The sequence below is a fragment of the Accipiter gentilis genome, chromosome W (assembly GCF_929443795.1).
Source record: "Accipiter gentilis chromosome W, bAccGen1.1, whole genome shotgun sequence".
NCBI lineage: Eukaryota > Metazoa > Chordata > Aves > Accipitriformes > Accipitridae > Astur > Astur gentilis.
The window spans coordinates 33,485,949-33,507,528 of record NC_064918.1 but is presented as its reverse complement, the minus strand read 5'-3'; the positions used below and the strand labels follow the sequence as shown (position 1 = coordinate 33,507,528).

General features: G+C 43.4%; 1 protein-coding gene across 2 annotated transcripts in view; it reads right to left on the bottom strand.

The window, feature by feature from the left end:
• The window catches only part of LOC126035457 (nuclear cap-binding protein subunit 1-like), a 73,612-nt gene that overhangs the window by 18,175 nt on the left and 33,857 nt on the right, over window positions 1–21,580 (bottom strand). For both annotated transcript variants that reach the window (XM_049794066.1, XM_049794065.1), the window contains 3 exons: window positions 18,741–18,834; window positions 16,517–16,620; window positions 15,643–15,757 (listed from right to left, as the gene is read on the bottom strand). In XM_049794066.1, coding sequence (XP_049650023.1) covers window positions 15,643–15,757; window positions 16,517–16,620; window positions 18,741–18,834 — 313 coding nt within the window. The remainder of the gene's footprint in view (window positions 1–15,642; window positions 15,758–16,516; window positions 16,621–18,740; window positions 18,835–21,580) is intronic.

Here is a 21,580-nt window from a genome sequence, read left to right as displayed (position 1 = left end):
TAGAGCTGTAAAACGGGTTGAAAAAAATACATCAGGGACAGCCTGTACAGACTAGAGGACCATTTAATCTACTAGAAGGAATCTTAAAGGGAACTGCTTCTCCAGAAGGAATTGCTCAAAAACCCACAGTGAGAAAATGGTATGCCTACCTAACAGGAGTTGCCAAGAACATGCAGTTAACTGAAGGACACATCAAAGTTTCCAAATTACAGATACCTGTAAATACTGACTCTTTAGCTTTGCAACAACCTCTCAAACCTTCGCCAATTCTAGATGCTCCACCCTTAACTGAGAATATGCTGAACCGATGGTATTTGGTTCACAGATGCCTCAGCCCAAAGGATAAAAGGGAAATGGCAATATAGAGCCATGGCCCTTGACATCACCACTGGCAAGCAGGTAGTGGAAGATGGAGGGGGTAGTGCGCGGGTAGGAGAACTCAGAGCTGTTGTACTTGCTGCCCAAAATGGAGGTAAAGCTATATACATGGACTCATGTTGTTTGGGCAGGTGTGACACAGTGGCTATGTCAATGGGAAACCCTAAAATGGGAAGTAAACAGATCCCCAGTTTGGAGAAGCAAAGATTGGCAGTTGTTGCTAGACATAGCCAGGAAAACACCTTCTAAGATGGGATGGGTGAAAGCTCATGCTAAAGGTGACCAACCAGCTACAAAGTAGAATCAAAAGGTAGATGAGCTAACTAAAATTAGGAAAGTCACTATAGACCCCGAATGGTACCGGTTAGGAGAATGGTTACATCTTAAGTTAGGATATAGTGGAAAGGATGCCCTTTACTTTGCAGCACAAAGCCAAGGCTGGCCTCTTGACAGAAAAACACATGAAACCATACTTACTGAGTGCCCTCAATGCTGACTCAGACTGCAAACTGATCATCCTGATAAAGCACCACCTCTGCACATTAAAGTAGGGAAAACATTATGGTCTACCCGAAAAATCAATTATATTGGTCCTTTAAAACTGTCCGCTGGATACAGGTATATTCTGACAGGCATAGAAGTGGTGCCTGGACTTTTAATGGCCACAAAGTGCCAAAGGGCAAAACACCATCCAAGGCCTTTCCTCATGGTTCTCAATTCTGCCTGTTCCTGACTCTATTCAGAGTGATAATGGCTCACATTTTACTAATAAAGGAGTACAAGAATGGGCAAAACAAGAAGGAATAAAATGGGTGTTCCACACTCCATATTATCCACAATTTAATGGTATGGTTGAACGGGCCAATGGGCTACTGAAAAGGTATCTTAAGCCACACAAAGGACAATGGGACGCCTGCCTCTCAAAAACCCTACACCAACTGAATAATAGATATGGTCCCTATGGAAGCTCAGTTACTCAAGCTTTCTTGACGGCTCCTTTAGATAAACCGCTAGATACCGGGCATATCTGGCCTTCAATGAAACCAGGGCAACCCGTCATGGTAAAACTACCATCTGTTGGAACAGTACCAACGACTCTAAGCCACAAGGAACAACAGCATAGGAAACAAATGACAATAGTGGAGCAGAACATACAATCAGTGCTAGATGGATTTATCCTGTATCATAAAAGGGGTAACCCATTTGGCCTTCCCCACTGAGACTCTTCCTTTCTTTTACAGAAAACAATGAATCCCACTAATGACCCCATGGGAACAACTATTATACTAGACATCGGCATCTTTACCTCATCGTATATACTCTGCCCCCTCTTTGCATTAATCTGCTGGGATCAATATCAATGGCAACGATAACGACTATGTGCCCCTACCCCAACTTCTCTTTTCCTCCTGTTAATCTGAGTAGCCACTGCTCACACACCAAGCCCATGGGACCATGCACTGGTAAGATATACTGGAAGTATGGGAACATTGAGGGAAAGGACAGGCTTGAACCTTTCTACTTTAGTTATGCATGGAAATGAAATATACTTAAGAAATTAATGGAGGTGGGACAGGAAAATTTTGTTCCCTGTCCTGGTTTCAGCTGGGATAGAGTTAACTGTCTTCCTAGTAGCTGGTACAGTGCTATGTTTTGAGTTCAGTATGCGAAGAATGTTGATAACACTGATGTTTTCAGTTGGTGCTCAGTATTGTTTAGATTATAGTCAAGGATTTTCCAGCTTCTCATGCCCAGCCAGGGCACAAGAAGTTGGCACAGGACACAACCAGGACACCTGACCCAAACTGGCCAACGGTGTATTCCATACCATGTGACATCCCATCTAGTATAGGAACTGGGAAGTGGGGGTGGGGAATCACGGCTCAGGGACTAGCTGGGTGTCGGTCGGCGGGTGGTGAGCTGTTGCCCTGCGCATCATTTGTACATTCCAGTCCTTTTATTACTACTGTTGTCATTTTATTATTGTTATAATTATCATTATTAGTTTCTTCTTTTCTGTTCTATTAAACCGTTCTTATCTCAACCCAGGAGTTTTACTTTTTTTTCCTGATTTTCTCCCCCATCCCACTGGATGGGGGGAGTGAGTGAGCGGCTGCGTGGTGCTTAGTTGCTGGCTGGGGTTAAACCACGACAGTCCATTTTGGCGCCCAACGTGGGGCACGAAGGGTTGAGATAACGACAAACCTGACCAGAGCTTGTTAAAACAAATTTGTTCTAAGCGTTCATTATGTTGATTTATGTGTTCTTAGAGTTGTTGCTCTGGTCTTTAAAGCTCTGTTATGTATCACCTCGCTTGCTGTATGTAGTTCCTCTTCCACTGCTTATCATCCGTGGGAGGTGGATTAAGGTTTTCGCTTTGATGTATTGTATAACACCAGTTTATGCTATGATAAAGTCATCGGCTGTGGGATTAATCCGGTATTTGCACTTAGCATTGTCACCTTTATACGGCGGGAACCATCTGTGGGAAACTATTAATAATTATACCATTTACCTTTCCTCCATGGAAAACCAGTCTATGGGTGGGGTACCTTTCTTCCCCTCTCCTTTCTCCTTCAGTCCAGTTACAATGGTGTTTGAGAATTTTGAAAAATTTGGATACTCCTGGGGTGTTGGGACTAGCACGGTCCTAGCCCTACTGCTAGGAATTAGCATACTTCTGAATGTGGTTCAGCTCTCGTTTAAGGTTAAACAGCTATTTAAGAAGATCACCCAGAGATCTGCCCCGAGGCTGGATAATTATGAGTGGCAGGGTGTGTGGGGTAGTATGGGCAAGTACCTAGAAAAGTGGGCACCTCCACTGTTTTGGAAATTCACCCCTGAACAAGTGCAGGATCCAGAAGAACTAGTAAAATATTTGGAAAAGATATGCTGTCACCCCGGCAGCTCCAGAGAGATACAAATCACTGCAACGTGCTGGGGCCTGGCCCATGCCTATCGAGCCCTGTTCGACACCACTCAGTACCCTCAAGGGGAAGAGAAAGTCTCTAGACCTAACAACAAAACAATGAGCACCATGGCCACCCAAACCTCGGCAACGGGCGCTGCAGCCCTTCCAGGCCTGGCAAGGAGCATTGCAGGCACCCAGACCTTGGCGACAGGCACTGTGACCCCTCCAGCCCCGGCAACGAGATCTCGGGCTACCCAAACCTCAACAACAGGCACTGCGGTCCCTCTAGCCCCACCGACGAGCACTGCTGCTACCCAAACCTCGGCGACAGACACTGCGGTTATCCAAAACCCAGCGAGCGATACTGCAACTGAACCAGCGGACCAACCTGTGCCAGTATCAGTTGCTCCCGTACAGAAAAAGAAATATACAAAAAAAATCAGTTCAGTTAGCGAAGGATGAAGGTGAACCAGGGTCATCACAGGAACAGGAGGAAGAGGCAGAACCAGAGGTAATAACCCAGTCCCTATCCTTGAGTAAGCTGCGGGATTTGCGAAAAGATTTTGGCCGCCGTATAGGTGAGCATATTATCACCTGGCTCCTCCGATGCTGGGACAATGGGGCTAATAGCTTGGAACTGGAAGATAGGGAAGCCAAGCAGCTGGGATTGCTTGCCAGGGAAGATGGCATTGACAAGGCAATTGGAAGAGGGACACAAGCCATCAGCCTCTGGAGGCGACTCCTGTCAAGTGTGAAGGAAAGGTACCCCTTTAAGGAAGATGTTATATGTCAATCAAGCAAGTGGACCACCATGGCAAAAGGTATCCAATATCTGAGGGAATTATCTGTGCTAGAGACGATTCATCATGACCTGGACAACCCACAATTACCCAAAGATCCAGACGAAGTCCAATGCACACGACCCATGTGGTGGAAGTTTGTATGGAGCGAACCATCGTCCTATGCCAACGCATTGGCAGTAATGTCCTGGAAGGATGAAGAGGCACCAACAGTGGAGGAAGCGGCTCGCCAACTCCATCAATATGAAGAAAATCTCTCCTCCTCCCTACAAGCCTGCATTTCGGCTGTGGAGAAGCTGTCCCAGGATGTCCAACAAATCAAAGAGGATATCTCCTACTCCACACTTGTAAGGACCAATGTCTCAGCTATTAGGAGTGAGCGGTCTCCTGCCCAAGAGAGAGAATATAGAAGGTACACACCGCGAGGTGCCCTGTGGTTTTACCTATGTGATCAGGGAGAGGACATGAGGAAATGGGATGGAAAACCTACCTTGGTCCTAAATGCACGGGTACGTGAACTGCGAGGAAAAACCACCACAAAAGGGGACTCTCCCAGGAAAAATGCCGCTCCAGTTTCCAAACAGAGTAGAAGGGCTGATTTTATTTCCGACCCTCTTGAAGGGACTTCTGAGCCAATTTTATGAGAAGTGAATACTGAATACTCTGACCAGAATTAGAGGGGCCCTGCCTCCAGCCAGGTGGAGGAAAGGGATAACCGAGTCTATTGGACTGTGTGGATTCGATGGCCTGGCACGTCAGACCCACAGGAGTATAAGGCTCTAGTAGACACCAGCGTACAGTGCACTCTAATGCTATCAAGTTATAAAGGGACAGAACCCATCTGTATTTCTGGTGTGACAGGGGGATCTCAAGAGTTAACTGTATTGGAAGCTGAAGTAAGCCTAACTGGAAATGAATGGCAGAAACACCCCATTGTGACTGGTCCAGAGGCTCCGTGTATCCTTGGCATAGACTATCTCAGGAGGGGGTATTTCAAGGACCCGAAGGGGTATCGATGGGCTTTCGGTATAGCTGCCTTGGAGACGGAGGGCACTGAACAGCTGTCTACCCTGCCTGGTCTCTCTCAAGACCCTTCGATTGTGGGGTTGCTGAAGGTTGAAGAACAACAAGTGCCAATTGCTACCACGACGGTGCACCGGCGGCAATATCGCACCAACCGAGACTCTCTGATTCCCATCCACAAATTGATTCGCCAACTGGAGATCCAAGGAGTGATCAGCAAAACTCGCTCACCCTTTAATAGTCCCATATGGCCAGTGCGGAACTCTAATGGGGAATGGAGATTAACAGTTGACTATCGCGGCCTGAATGAAGTTAAGCCACCGCTGAGTGCTGCCATTCCAGATATGCTAGAACTTCAATACGAGCTAGAGTCAAAGGCAGCCAAGTGGTATGCCACAATTGACATTGGTAATGCGTTTTTCTCAATCCCTCTGGCAGCAGAGTGTCGTCCACAATTTGCCTTTGCTTGAAGGGGTGTCCAGTACACCTGGAATCGATTGCCCCAGGGGTGGAAACACAGCCCCACCATTTGCCATGGACTAATCCAGACTGCACTGGAAAAAGGTGAAGCTCCGGAACACCTGCAATACACTGATGACATCATCGTATGGGGCAACACGGCAGAAGAAGTCTTTGAGAAAGGGAAGAAAATAATCCAAATCCTTCTGAAAGCCGGTTTTGCCATAAAAGAAAGTAAGGTCAAGGCACCTGCACAGGACGTTCAGTTTTTGGGAATAAAATGGCAAGATGGACGTCGTCAGATCCCAATGGACATGATTAACAAAATAGCAGCTATGTCTCCCTAACTAATAAAAAGGACACACAGGCCTTCTTAGGTGTCGTGGGGTTTTGGAGAATGCATATTCCAAATTACAGTTTGATTGTAAGCCCTCTCTATCAAGTGACCCGGAAGAAGAATGATTTTAAATGGGGCCCTGAACAACAACAAGTCTTTGAACAAATTAAACGGAGGATTGTTCATGCCGTAGCCCTTGGGCCAGTCCGGACAGGACAAGGTGTTAAAAATGTGCTCTACACTGCAGCTGGGGAGAATGGCCCTACCTGGAGTCCCTGGCAGAAAGCACCTGGGGAGACCCGAAGCTGACCCCTGGGGTTTTGGAGTCGAGGATATCGAGGATCCGAGGATCGCTATACTCCAACTGAAAAAGAGATACTGGCAGCGTATGAAGGAGTTTGAGCTGCCTCAGAAGTGGTTGGTACTGAAACACAGCTCCTCTTAGCACCCCGACTGCCAGTGCTGGGCTGGATGTTCAAAGTGAGGGTCTCCTGTACACATCACGCGACTGACACCACGTGGAGTAAGTGGATCGCACTGATCACCCAACGGGCTCTCATAGGAAACCCCAGTTGCCCAGGAATTTTAGAAGTGATCATGGACTGGCCAGAAGGCAAAGATTTTGGAATGTCGCCAGAGGAGGAGGTGACATGGGCTGAAGAAGCCCCGCTGTATAATAAACTGTCAGAAAATGAGAGGCAATATGCCCCGTTCACTGATGGGTCCTGTCGCATTGTGGGAAAGCATCGAAGCTGAAAAGCTGCTGTATGGAGCCCTACACGACAAGTTGCAGAAACTGCTGAAGGAGAAGGTGAATCGAGTCAGTTTGCAGAGGTGAAAGCCATCCAGTTAGCATTACATATTGCTGAAAGAGAAAAGTGGCCAGTGCTCTATCTGTATACTGACTCATGGATGGTGGCAAATGCCCTGTGGGGGTGGCTACAGCAATGGAAGCAGAGCAACTGGCAGCGCAGAGGTAAACCTATTTGGGCTGCCACACTCTGGGCAAGATATTGCGTCCCGGCTAGAGAATTTAGTTGTAAAAGTACGTCATGTAGATGCTCACATACCCACGGGTCGGACCACTGAACAACATCGAAACAATGAACAGGTAGATCAGGCTGCCAAGATTGAAGTGTCTCAGGTGGACCTGGACTGGCAACATAAGGGTGAGCTATTTATGGCTCAGTGGGCCCATGATACTTCAGGCCATCAGGGAAGGGATGCAACATATAGATGGGCTCGAGATCGAGGGGTGGACCTGACCATGGACACTATTGCGCAGGTTATCCATGAATGTGAAACATGTGCTGCAATTAAGCAAGCCAAGGAATTAAAGCCCCTGTGGTATGGAGGGCGATGGCTAAAATATAAATTTGGGGAAGCCGGGCAGATTGACTATATCACACTCCTACAAACTCGCCAAGGCAAGCGCTACATGCTTGCAATTGTGGAAGCAACCACCAGATGGCTGGAAACATATTCTGTACCCCATGCCACTGCCCAGAACACTATCCTGGGCCTTGAGAAGCAGGTCTTGTGGTGACATGGCACCCCAGAAAGAATTGAGTCAGACAACGGGACACATTTCCAAAACAACCTCATAGACACCTGGGCCAAAGAGCATGGCATTGAGTGGGTGTATCACATCCCCTACATGCACCAGCCTCTGGGAAAATTGAGCGATACAATGGACTGTTAAAGACTACATTGAGAGCAATGGGGGGTGGAACTTTCAAACATTGGGATACACATCTAGCAAAAGCCACCTGGTTAGTCAACACCAGAGGATCTGCCAATCGGAGTGGCCCTGCCCAATCAGAATTTTTACATACTGTAGAAGGGGATAAAGTCCCTGTAGTGCACATGAAAAATATGTTAGGGAAAACAGTCTGGGTTACTCCTGCCTCAGGCAAAGGTAAACCCATTTGTGGGATTGCTTTTGCTCAAGGGCCTGGGTGCACTTGGTGGATGATGCGAAAAGATGGAGAAGTCCGATGTGTGCCTCAAGGGGATTTGATTTTAGGTGAGAATAGCCAGAATTAAAATGTATGATATTAGCTGCTATATAACCCTGCTACTGTATGTTATTATTACTATAATTGTTATATGCTATACCCATAGTACTATAGTAAGAATCATTTGGATCAAGCAAGAAAGAACTGTGATAAAACTGAGCAAAGCACAGTAGTGATGGAACCAGAACTGACTCCAGCATGCAACAATCCAATGCTGCACACCATCCTGCTGCATCAAATGTCATCTGCTCGTCACACCACACTGAAGCCCAATTCTGCTCTACCGACTGAGAGGACTTTGAACCATCCCTCCTGCCCAGACAGACTGGTATGACAGATGGAGCCCAGAGTCGGAAACTAAATGAACTCAACAAATGTTTTATGAACATAACTCATGAACTAAAGGAATGATATCTCTGTGTGTGTATACATATATATATATCATTGTTCATATGTCTCGAAAGGATGGAAAGGTGGTGATGATTAATCAGGATGTAACTAAAGGTATGGGAACTGAGCATGTCATCAATGGCATAGAATAAGGGGTGGATACTGTCCTGGTTTCAGCTGGGATAGAGCTAACTGTCTTCCTAGTAGCCTGTACAGTGCTATGTTTTGAGTTCAGTATGCAAAGAATGTTGATAACACTGATGTTTTCAGTTGGTGCTCAGTATTGTTTAGATTATAGTCAAGGATTTTCCAGCTTCTCATGCCCAGCCAGGGCACAAGAAGTTGGCACAAGACACAACCAGGGCACCTGACCCAAACTGGCCAGTGGTGTATTCCATACCATGTGACGTCCCGTCTAGGATAGGAACTGGGAAGTGGGGGCGGGGAATCACCACTCGGGGACTAGCTGGGTGTCGGTCGGCGGGTGGTGAGCTATTGCCCTGCACATCATTTGTACATTCCAGTCCTTTTATTACTACTGTTGTCATTTTATTAGTGTTATCATTATTAGTTTCTTCTTTTCTGTTCTATTAAACCATTCTTATCTCAACCCAGGAGTTTTACTTCTTTTTCCTGATTTTCTCCCCCATCCCACTGGATGGGGGGGAGTGAGTGAGCGGCTGCGTGTTGCTTAGTTGCTGGCTGGGTGTCCTGGTTTCAGCTGGGATAGAGCTAACTGTCTTCCTAGTAGCTGGTACAGTGCTATGTTTTGAGTTCAGCATGCGAAGAATGTTGATAACACTGATGTTTTCAGTTGTTGCTCAGTAGTGTTTAGACTGAAGTCAAGGATTTTTTCAGCTTCTCATGCCCAGCCAGGGCACAAGGAGTTGGCACAGGACACAACCAAGGCACCTGACCCAAACTGGCCAACGGTGTATTCCATACCATGTGACGTCCCATCTAGTTTAGGTACTGGGAAGTGGGGGAGGGGCAGGGAATCGCCACTTAGGGTCTGGCTGGGTGTCGGTTGGCGGGTGGTGAGCAATTGCCCTGCGCATCATTTGTACATTCCAATCCTTTTATTACTACTGTTGTCATTTTATTAGTGTTATCATTATCATTATTAGTTTTTTCTCTTCTGTTCTATTAAACCGTTCTTATCTCAACCCAGGAGTTTTACTTTTTTTCTGATTTCCTCCCCCATCCCACTGGATGGTGGGGAGTGAGTGAGCGGCTGCGTGGTGCTTAGTTGCTGGCTGGGGTTAAACCACGACATTCCCCTACTCCGAGGCTCACCAGGAGAAGAGATTAAAGTAGGATGCCGAGTAATCAATTAATCTACCCACTGGAAACTGACAGAAATGACTGTTTATAATGCTGATTCCACTTGGACTAGAAAAGACATGAAATTTTGTGATTATGACAACCTAGATTGTTGGTACAATTTCACCTTAGTACAGCCTGGTTTTGTGATGTGCGGATGGGCCCACTGTAGAGTAGAACTGATGATTAAATTTAGGATTGACATGTGCAAAATATGGAATTTGTATATGATGGGGTGGCCCTGGGTTAATGCTTATATAGGCTCTAATGAATTTGCACCCGACACTTATTCCACTAAATCTCTAAATTTACCTGCAGTAGTGTTACATAATGACATTGCCTTTCATAGACAAGAGTGGATTATAAAAAACAAAGACAAGGATCAACAGATTCCATCTTTAAAGGGAACAATAGGAGACATCATTTCAGTAGGATGCCAAACTGAAAATCACACTGAGTGCACAATGGTTTTAAGCATTATTATGGATTATGCTGAAGGAAAACAAGGACATGGTCTTGATAACACACATACCTGTCCTTTTGGGCATGAATGTTGGTATCATTTTACTATATTCTGCTCAGCACTTATAATGTGTCTTTGGGCAGACTCCAAATTTCATTCCAGCTTTAAGCCTCCAATTCAAAATTGATATCAAGCAGCCGTCCTCACCAACTCAGCCTTCTATTAAGTTATCTCCTTACATTTATAACACTGGCCCTTATATAATTAAAAATATAGGATAACAGTGAGTTTTCTTTAATCCTAGTTGGTCCCTAAAAAGGGTGGAACTTGCACTGGACATTAATGTGTCAGCAATTAGATCAGATTGTTCTGCCTTTTTGGGAGAAGCTTACACTGGCTGGCTAGCATGGTTACATGGACGAACTCTCACCTCTTCAAAATGACCAAAAAGATATGTGACTGGTATCTTAAGAACAGGACTGGGAGTACTGAACAGCATAGACACTGAAGTCCTAATGAACAAATTAACTGCTGCTACCGATGACCGAAACAAATTAGAACACCCACTAACATCATCTTTATTGGCATTAGGAGCAAGTCAATGGCTCCTATCAGACATTCTGCCTTATTGGGAACGAATAGATGAAAATGACCATCAATTAATTGTAAACACCCTCGGAGCAACTCAAGGTAATACCTCTCTTGCCTTGAGCTGTATCCAAGCACAATTATGGATACAGTCTGTAGTAGCAGCTATTATTAGAGAAGGAGAAGTGGGAACCCTACCTACTGAGGAGGGAGGAGGTTAAAAAGCAAGCTCATGTCCCTGGACTTGAGGAGAGCTGACTCTGGCCTCTTCAGGGATCTGCTTGGAAGCATCCCGTGGGATAAGGCCCTGGAGGGAAGAGGGGCCCAAGAAAGCTGGTTAATATTGGAAGGTTACCTCCTCCAAGCTCAAGAGCAGTCCATCCTAACGAGCAGGAAGTTGGGCAAAAATGCCAGGAGGCCTGCGTAGATGAGCAAGGAGCTCCTGGCCAAACTCAAGCACAAAAAGGAAGGTGGAAGCAGACAGGTAACCTGGGAGGAATACAGAGACGTTGTCTGAGAATACAGGGATGATGTTAGAACAGTCAAAGCCTACATGGAATTGAATCTGGCAAGGGAGGTCAAACACAACAAAAAGGGCTTCTATAAGTACATAAGTGGCAAAAGGAAGACTGGGGAAAATGTGGGCCCATTGCTGAATAAGACAGGGGACCTGGTGGCACAGGACACGGAAAAGGCCGAGGTACTGAATGCTGCCTTTGCCTCAGTCTTTACTAGCAAGACCAGCCTTCAGGAATCCCAGGCCCCAGAGACCAGGGAGAATGTCTGGAGCAATGAAGACATACCCTTGGTGGAAGAGGATCAGGTCAGGGAATACTTAAGCAAAAAGGATGTACATAAGCCCATAGACACTGATGGGATGCACCCATGAGCACTGAGGGAGCAGGCAGATGCCATTGCAAGGCCACTCTCAATAACCTTTGAAAGATCATGGTGATTGAGAGAAGTGCCCGAAGACTGGAAGAAAGCAAATGTCACTCCTATCTTCAAGAAGGGCAAGAAGGAGGACCCAGGGAACTACAGGCCAGTCAGCCTCACCCTGGGAAGGTGATGGAGCAGCTAATCCTGGGAACAACTTCCAGGCACATGAAGGACAAGACTGTCATCAGGAGTAGTCAACATAGATTCACCAAGGGGAAGTCATGCTTGACCGACCTGACAACCTTCTACAATGAAATGACTGGCCTGGTAGACAAAGGGAGAGCAGCGGATATTGCCTACCTTGACTTCAGGAAGGCCTTTGACACTGTCTCCCATAAGATCCTCATAGAGAAGCTGTTGATGTATGGGCTGGGTGAGCAGACAGTGAGTGGGATTGAAAACTGGCTGAACAGCCGGGCCCAGAGGGCACGAAGTTTAGTTGGAGGCCAATAACTAGCAGTGTACCCCAGGGTCAATACTGGGTCCAGTCCTGTTCAACATCTTCATTAATTATCTGGATGATGGGGCAGAGTGTACTGTACCCTCACAGCAAGTTTGCAGATGACACCAAACTGGGAGGAGTGGCTGATACACCAGAGGGTGGTGCTGCCATCCAGAGGGACCTTGACAGGCTGGAGAAATGGGCTGAAAGGAACCTCCTGCAGTTCAACAAGGGGAAGTGCAAAGTCCTGCCCCTGGGGAGGAACAACCCCATGCATCAGTACATGCTGGGAGCCAACCAGTTGGAAAGAAGCTTTGCAGAAAAGAACTTGGGGGTCCTGGTGGACACCAAGTTGAACATGAGCCGACAATGTGCCCTTGCCACAAAGAAGGCTAATGGTATCCTGGGCTGCATTAAGCAAAGTATTGCTAGCAGGTCGAGGGAAGTGATCCTTCCCCTCTACTCGGCACTGGTGAGGCCACACCTGGAGCCCTGTGTCCAGTTCTGGGCTCCCCAGTACGAGAGAGACATGGACATAGTAGAGAGAGTCCAGCAAAGGGCCACTAAGATGATTAAGGAACTGGAGTGTCTCTCCTGAGGAAAGGCTGAGACAGCTGGGACTGCTTAGCCTAGAGAAGAGAAGGCTCAGGGGGGATCTTATCAATCAATATATATAAATACCTGAAGGGAAGGCGCAAAGAAGACGGAGCCAGGCTCTTTCCATTGGTGTCTAGCGACAGGACAAGAGCCAATGGACACAAACTGAAACACAGAAGGTGTTGTCTGAACATAAGGAAACACTTTTTTTACTGTGAGGGTGACTGAGCATTGGAACAGGTTGTGGAGTCTCCCTCCTTGAATATATTCAAATACCATCTGGACATAGTCCTGGGCAACCAGCTCCAGGTGGCCCTACTTGAGCAGGGGGATTGGACCAGATGACCTCCAGAGGTCCCTTCCAACCTCAATCATTCTGTGATTAAATGATGTATAGCAAGAAAGGGGGAATCTGGTAGAGTAAGGCACATTCAATACATTCAGTTACAGATATCGCTTCAGTCTCACAATGTTGTTTCTCTGCAATAATATCCATAAATTAACAGGTATAAACATCAATTTTTTTGTAAAAAGAGTATGTGCAACTTAAAAATAGGGCCATGTGCTAACTCACCTACTGTATGCAAATCACACTTGCAATTTATATTTTTGAATGCAAACTAGTAACTTGAAAGTTACTCTGACAACTCTGAATTACTGCAATATTTAAAGCAGAAGGACTTGAGAATTTGTAGTAATTGAGAATTTTGACATTTTCTTCACCACAGGATCATACCACACACACACACACACACACAACCTAGACTAACTGCTCAAGGACCAGTGGACACTGTGTAACTCCCCTAGGAGCAGGCAGGTAAGCCTTGGCCTCATCCCATAACATGCCAGTCCACTTAGCACTGGGGCCATCAAAATTTGATATTTTACATCCTCAATGAGGAACTGCAGTCTGGTAAAGCATCTGCTTCCAGAACTACTCATATTTTGTCTATTTTACTGTGGTGGGTTAACTTTGGCTGGCTGCCAGGTGCCCACCAAGCCACTCTATCACTCCCCCTCTTCAGTGGGACAGGGGGAGAAAATGAGATGAAAAACTCGTGGGTTGAGATAAAGGCAGTTTAATAAAGAAAAGCAAAGTCTGTGGGAGGAATCAAAGGAAACAAAAAAAATCTGTTCTCTACTTCCCATCAGCAGGCGATACCCAGCCACTTCCTGGGAAGTAGGGCCTCAGTGCGCGCAGCGGTTGCTTTGGAAGACAAACACCTTAATAAAGAATGCCCCCCCCCCCTTCTCTCAGCTTTTATTGCCGAGCACAACATCATATGGTATGGAATATCTCTTTGGTCAGATTGGGTCAGCTGTCCTGGCTATGTCCCCTCCCAACCTCTTGCCCACCCCCAGCCTACTGGACTTTGGGGGTGGGGGGGGTTGGAGAGACAGCCTCCCTGCTGTGGGCCCACTGCTCAGCAGTAGCCAAAACATTGGTGTGTTATCAACACTGTTCTAGCTACAAATACAAAGCACAGTCCTATGAGGGCATTTACTTACAAAGGTTATCTCATGGCATAACACTGCCCTTGAAAGCACTGGGTACTCAAGAGCTGCAGCTAGGAGACAGTACAGAAACAAAAACATAGGCATATCCATTGAATGATACCAGACAATCTCTTTGCCTCACAGTGAAATCAATGAATAGCTCTTCAATACTCACAAACATTTGTTAATTGCTGATGAACATAAATTGAGGAGACAAGCAACTACCATGGCTGTTGCTAGGAATGAGCAAGGAAAAGAGTTGAAAGAGCTGGGATGAACTGACATCAGCAAACCATGAGGTCCTAGTGATCTTTCAGTTGATGCTCATAGGAAATGACTTGTGCTGGTGACATTTTTTTGCATGTGTTCCATGTTGTGCCAAATTCTGATGTTAACCTAAGCCAAAGATTTAGAAGTAGCCTAGTGTTTTGTGCAGGTACTGGAAGACCATAGATCAACAAGGAAATACTCTCCTTTCTATGAAACTAAGATAATTTCTATAAATTGGCTTCATTCAATATCAGGATTAAATATTTTAGTCAGCCAAACTGTCTTGGGTCCTGCCCTCTGGGGCTGCTACAGGAGATACCACTCTCACCGTACTTTACAGCATCGTTACTTAGACCTGAAGCCCCAAAATAGCCAAAAGTGAATTAAAAAAAGGACTAATTAGACTGGAGCGGCTGGTTAGGGACACTGAAAGTATTTGGTGCCATAAAACACCCAGATGGGGAAGGCACAGAAAGCACCTTTTTTTCCCAAGTGCAGTAAAAAATCCCAGTAACGCAGATGCTTGTCCAGGAATAACAAGCTTCTACTATCACTTAGGACTTAAGAGTCCACACAATGTGCCTAAAAATATTTGATAGTCATCTCACTGTAAATAGTAGTCTAGGTCATACAAGGACATTCGAAAATAAAATCCAAGAGAAGCAAAAGGCAGATGCAATTGTCTGAATCCAGCAGCACCTGTTAAAAGAACAGCAACAACTATCTCTGCTTCTCAATGACAGCTGGCTGTTTCCATGCACTTCTCCACACAAGATATGAGGTCCTAAATGACTACCTTACTAGTAAAATCTGAAAGTAACTAACAGAACCTACAGTAAACTTGAGTATGAATTTGACTGTTCCTATTGCTACCCAGTAATGTAACAGGAACCAAGATTCAAAAAATAGAGTGAAAGAAGCTCATGTTGGAACAAAAACTTACGAGAAAAACCTTGAATGGTGCAAATGCACGTGAACTTCTTTAAAGACTTCACTGAATCCTCAGGCTCTAACAGCCTTTAGAAAAACATACAAAAAACGTGTCAACTTTAGTGTCCTAGTACTAGAGATGGCAACACATGTAGATATGCCTCCTGACAGTATTTTTATTCGGCCCCTCCAAGAACCAATTGCATGTCAGTCTGAAACGTGACAGCCTGCAGGTTACTTAATATCAAATATATGTATAAAAAAAAATATAAATTACTCTTCTGTGCTGTCTTGCCAATCTTGCCTTAGTCTCCTCCAGTTCTTTGTGAATCTTCAGTACATGCTTGTTCATTTTACGAATTGTGGAATGCAAGATTTCCCAGACATAGAACCTAGGAAAGATGCAGAACCCAAAACAGTAAGTTGCACACTCTTCCAAGACAGAAAATACACAGGTCTGCTGTAACTCTCAACTCTTCTTATTGAAACCATCAGAAACAGGGCAACTTTCTATTGCTACAGAGCAAGTTAAACTAATAAACAGAGAAGCGCACAACACTGATCTGGGGGAAATTTACATTTCATCATTATCATTACCTAGGACATCTACTGGAGTGAGCAAACATCAATATTAAGAAAGCATATCACTCACTTCTTACCTGTACTTTGTACTGAATTACCAAACCAGCACTTTATTTCAGAATCATTCTGCAACACTACTAGCATCAAACTGCCAGGTCTGAGTATTTTTCCCAACTCACAGTAAATATATCTGAGGGTGATGCAGGATACATGCCCTAGGTGCAAGCCAAGACTCCACCAGGCTAGCAGCTATACAACAGGGTTAATGGTTCTTGCCCAGAAATGGTCCTAGAGCTTCTCCTTCCACTTTGGCAAACTTACAGGCTACTTGCATGAATCTTGCTAGCATAGCTTTTTGCAGGACACAGAAATGCATGCTGCAGCTCAGATGAAAATATTAAAGCTTGTGTTTTAGGGAAGCAACACAATTTTATGTAGAGTTTAAAGCAAAATGATGAAAGTAAAAACTGCAATTATTTTAAGGGTTTTTTTTAAAAAAAGGATTCTAACCATTTAAAATAAAAATTCAGATAAAAAGGAACTGAAGACAGAAATTCCACACTTGTTACCTAGTAAAATCATGTGCAAGTTCTGAAGAGAAGATCCAGTTTGCTACTGCAGCGCAATCAACAATCTGTGTTCGAATCATCTTATCCACAAGAACAGCAATCATCTACATTTTGGGAAAGACAAGATGGTCATTCCTACCACAAGAAATGGTCAAGTTTACCTGCTGCAACATGGAGTCTGTGAAATTACTGTGGGCTAAGGTACAACCAGTGTTGGGTTATATGAAAAGCTATCAGAGTCAGGTTTGGTTTTATGCAACTTTGCAAATACATTAGTCAAACTAATGGGTGATTTCAAACACTTTAGGAAGCTAGTACTGCTTAAAGCAGACATCTCATTTGCTGAACCTAAAAATGCTCAGACTAGGGGAGTTGTATCAATCATGCCAAGTATGCATTCACATTTTAACAAGTTGTCTTTACTCCTCATGAGAGTGATGACTTCAGTTTTCATTCAAGTGACTACTTCTGCTATTCCCAAGAGCAAAAATACAAGAACTGAATTTTGAGACAAGGCATCAGAGAAGCAAGTCCCAATAGTCAACATTGGAATATCCAACCAGAAGATATGTTCCTGTTACATAACCATAAGGTAACAGCAACTGCTAGCCTAATCTCCTTGGACTGCAACGGTCCCCAACCACAACCATATGCTCTTTCCTGCAGGACCTCTTCATTTTAGCATGAAACCAGCACTGTATAAAAGTATTTACTACAGGACCCTACCTTGATGAGGCCTGTGGGAAAATCAAGCAGGTAGCTACAAAAACTATCTTGTGATTAGAACAGCTTTGTGCCATTCAGAAGAAAGGGCCCATCTTAATTATTCATGTACTCCATACCGCAATACCCAAGAAACTCAACCTGCAACATATTTATTCTCATAATCATCCATTCTCAAATAGAATAGGGAAGTGTAACAAAGCTCAATTTATGGTAGAAAATTAAAGTAACAGAATGAATCAGAGAACTCATGCCTCATTTCTCAATTTCCAAGATTGCTTCCTATATGCATTTGTCTTAAGAAATTCTTCCTGGCATTATCCAGATTACCTAGTTTGAGCCTTCATGTAACACAGACATAGGAATTTGTGAAAGTATTAAATCTTGATGTTAAAGTTTCCTTTTATGACATCAAAGCCTTTGTGCCCCCAGAAAATAGTTGAGGCTGTGACCATCCATAATTTAAAGGTTGATATTTCAGGTAGGAATTTATATATATATATATATAATCTCTGTTTTTTTGATCCTTTTATTTAAGAAGCTATTTTACAATATCTTACTTCTCTTTCAGGACCTTACTTTTAAGAATATTAAAAGTCATCTTTTAGTAACCCTAGAAAATGGGCCTTAGACCGAGTAGCAGATGCAAGGATTCTCCAGCACGCAATGAGATTACTTTTGGAAGTCTGGCTCATGCAACTGAGGCGCCAATCATTTCCAGACATAATATCATATATTACAAACACACCAGGGAGAAATATCCAAATAACTAATGCAGGAAAAATTGAACACAAGTTTCTTACTGATCTCCATTTATAAAACAATGACAACATGGAGAAACAACTGCTGTGAAGAAATTGCATGTTTTAAACAACTGAGGTATTTTTCATGGCTCTTTCAGCACATTATTTCATCAGATTCAGGAATGAACTTTAACCATGGTAGCGTCACAGACAAATCTCTTCTGAATGTTGGTTGAGAGCAGGTTTACTTGCTTTGTGCATAACACTGATTCCAACCTGGTCTTTGTGGCTCATTGTGATTGCTAGTGAAAAACCACACAAGTGCTAAATAACCAGGTTCTCTCTTTTTGCCTACTTACCTACTAACCAGGTTCTCTCTTCAGCCTACTTCTGTGTTACAAGATCTACATCTTAAAAAGCATATAGCACAAGAACGCTGTTCTAGTATTGAAATTTTGAAGAAAAACAGGGTTGGATTGGGTTTGTTTTTTAAGTTATTCTCTTGTAAACCAGAGTGTAGCACAAAGCTGAAAGTCTTCTACACTGAACTTTTAACGTGAAAGTCTCACTGATAGAGAATAAATTTGATGTCCAGTTTAAGTCACTTAACAGTAGTAAACACAACTTCAATTCTTTTAAATACAAATAGACAACAGACAGTATTTTTAAGTAAACAAAGGAAATTGTAATGCTTTATATTTTAAAATCACTTTCTGTGAGTGGAAACTTCAACAAATATCTGCCATTGATCCTCTTACCTGTGGATGATTCTTCCAAACCTCGTATACAACTCTCAGGACATGGAGTTTCCCCTCATCACTTTCAGCAAGTACTTTGAATACTTCATGAAACCTTTAAAGAAATATAAGTAGTCAATGGAGGGGTCAGGATCAGGGCAATGAAGCAGGAGACACATAGTAAGTGGTTTAGATGGTCCCAACATTTTCTTTTGGCCAATCTGCAACAATTCTGGAAAGGCTACCCCCTGACAAATAGAACTGTCCTGAGTTTAAAAGGTTGCAGAGACAAGACAACTCCTAAAAGCAATGTAACCCTGCCTCAGGGACAAACTTACTCCTCAAAGCTAGGCTACAGTTCTCATGCTTTTAAATGCAGGAGAGAACTCTGCTGCTCGGTGTGCTTATCTGTATGCAGGCAGAGTGAAATTTGCTGCTTTTTGTGCCTTGGACTTTGCCTATTGATAGGTGTTTCCACAACCGTAGACTATTATTCAATCTCCCCCCTACTGAGGAAAGCACTGAGAGCATCTATTTCAGTAGAGTTAAGCTGACTCCTATGTCAGTATTCACAGCCCAGTTTATGTAACATAGCTATAGAGTTTAAATGGCTCTTTTTGACCTTATGGATATCACTGTTGATATGCAGCAGTGAAACCACTATAGCTCTGAATACACAGAGTCCTGCTTCTTATGTTACTGACTGTAGGCTAGTGACCATCGTTTGTTATAAACCATCATCATAAATCTTCCATGTGCAGACAAAAATCAAGCTGTTACATTTGTAAAGTATATAAAGTTGTATAAATAGGAAAATAATTCAGTAAGACACATGGCCACCTCTTTCCTACTGAGAGACTTTAACAGCATCAAGTATGCAGTGTCAAAAATAAGTTATTTTCATCTCATTTTGCTTAAACAGTTGCAGTAAATCCTCTAGAAGTTAAAGCATGTCTTTAAAAGCATGCACTCCAAAAATATTCTAGAATAAATTTTATATTGCTTAGATATATTTAAGAAGTTGTGGGTTGATTTTTTAATTTTTTTAAAAAAAAAAACAACCCAAAACCACTGACTTAACTGATTTTGAGTCATACTGGTTGTTGCAACACACTGTAGAAGACATGATACTGTCATGGGAGGTATGCAGTCACTCAACATGAAGCAATATCACTTGCTCCTCAGGACACTCAGCAAATGATTAATTTTAAAATGAACTAATCTACCAGCTGTTCCTTCTCTGTGATGCTCCAAAGTACATTATGCTTGTGAACTCACAGATGGAGCCAGCCAAAAGGGTTTAAGAAAGGTTCCCCCCATGCATATGCTATATGGCTTTGTACATTTAAATATGCATCAGTCTTTGGAATACAGAATACACAGCAAAGAAACAAACCACCTGATCCACTCTAAGGTGACTTCCCAGCACTTCAGCTACTAGTAGCATAATGTGCTGTTAGATATTTAAGGAAGAATAGGTAAGGCTTGATATGAGAGAAAAAAAAGCAAGGCAAACTACAGTAAGTACATTTTAAAGACAGCTGCAGCAGTACTCCTCTCCCATTATTCTTTGGGGTCTTCTAAACATAAAATTCATTAGCATCACAAAGCAGTCAAGCACTTGCAAGCACCTCCAGGACAGGCAATAAGCTATCTGCTGCACTGTGACCATTTTCAGCTCCAACTTTTCTTCCAGTCAGGTAACAGCTCTTTGTCTCATGGACTTTGTAAGTCTAAATAAAGTTCAGTAATGCAAATGACACTGAAAACAGAGAACCCATGGCTTGAGCAATAACTTTCCTCTTTCAAAGGAAAGTATAGACTGCCTCATTTGTTTGATTTAGAAACTGTCATAAAGAGGATGTAATAGATTTGCAAGTAGCTAATCCAGACACTAGCTAGGATATTTTTCATTACACAGTGGGTGTTTCTCAAGACTTTGCAATAGTATGCACAAAGAATCATAACACACCACACCTGTTAGATTACTTAAGACTTCCTATTAACTCTCTTTATATTTTAGGTAGATTAAGTTTTCAGAATTAGGAGTCACATACAGAAATATCTACACACTTAATGAGTTGATGAACTGCCACACAAATGATCTCCCCCGTTTGTTTTGTTTTGTTTTTAAACCAACTAACCTGCATGTTATTGATCGATTTAACACAACAGCACAACCCAACAGCAGCATGCTTGTGCAGGCAACTAACTCATAGCACAATACCTTTTGTTAGTAACAAAAGCGAGGTGAGAGCTGGGTTGAAGGACATCTTTGTAGGCTACAATGAAGGGTACAAGGGGATTTATTTCTGCTCAATTTCAGGAGTAACATTTGCATTTGAGAGCGCTACAAAGATTTTTGGGTTTTTATTTCAATAACAGACATTTACAATATTGCACAGATGTACATTTCCTCTCACGCTTTCTGCCAACATTAAACTCCAGGAAAGACCTAATTGCTTCTGTGCAGTGACTGAGTACCAAACAGTCTCTATTTTAGAACCCCTACAGGGCTACTGGTAGAATCATAGACATTCAAGGATGTACTCAGTCATGCTCAGGTGAAGAACACTGATATGCCCAGATATGACAACAGGAAAACCCCAAATTGATATGTACCATTATACTTGCAAGAGACTTAAAGTAGACAGAATCCTCACCCTAATGCAATCAACATGCTTAAGATGTGTATGGTCTTGTTAATAACTCCATTCAGCTATGTAACCTAGTTTTCACATTACCTTCCTTTTAGTAGTGTTACTGCTTCTGGCCAAAACACATCATCACATCACATTGTGCAGCATCTAAAATGTTACTGAAACCTGTAGATGAGTTATTTTATCAGGCACTTCACTGTC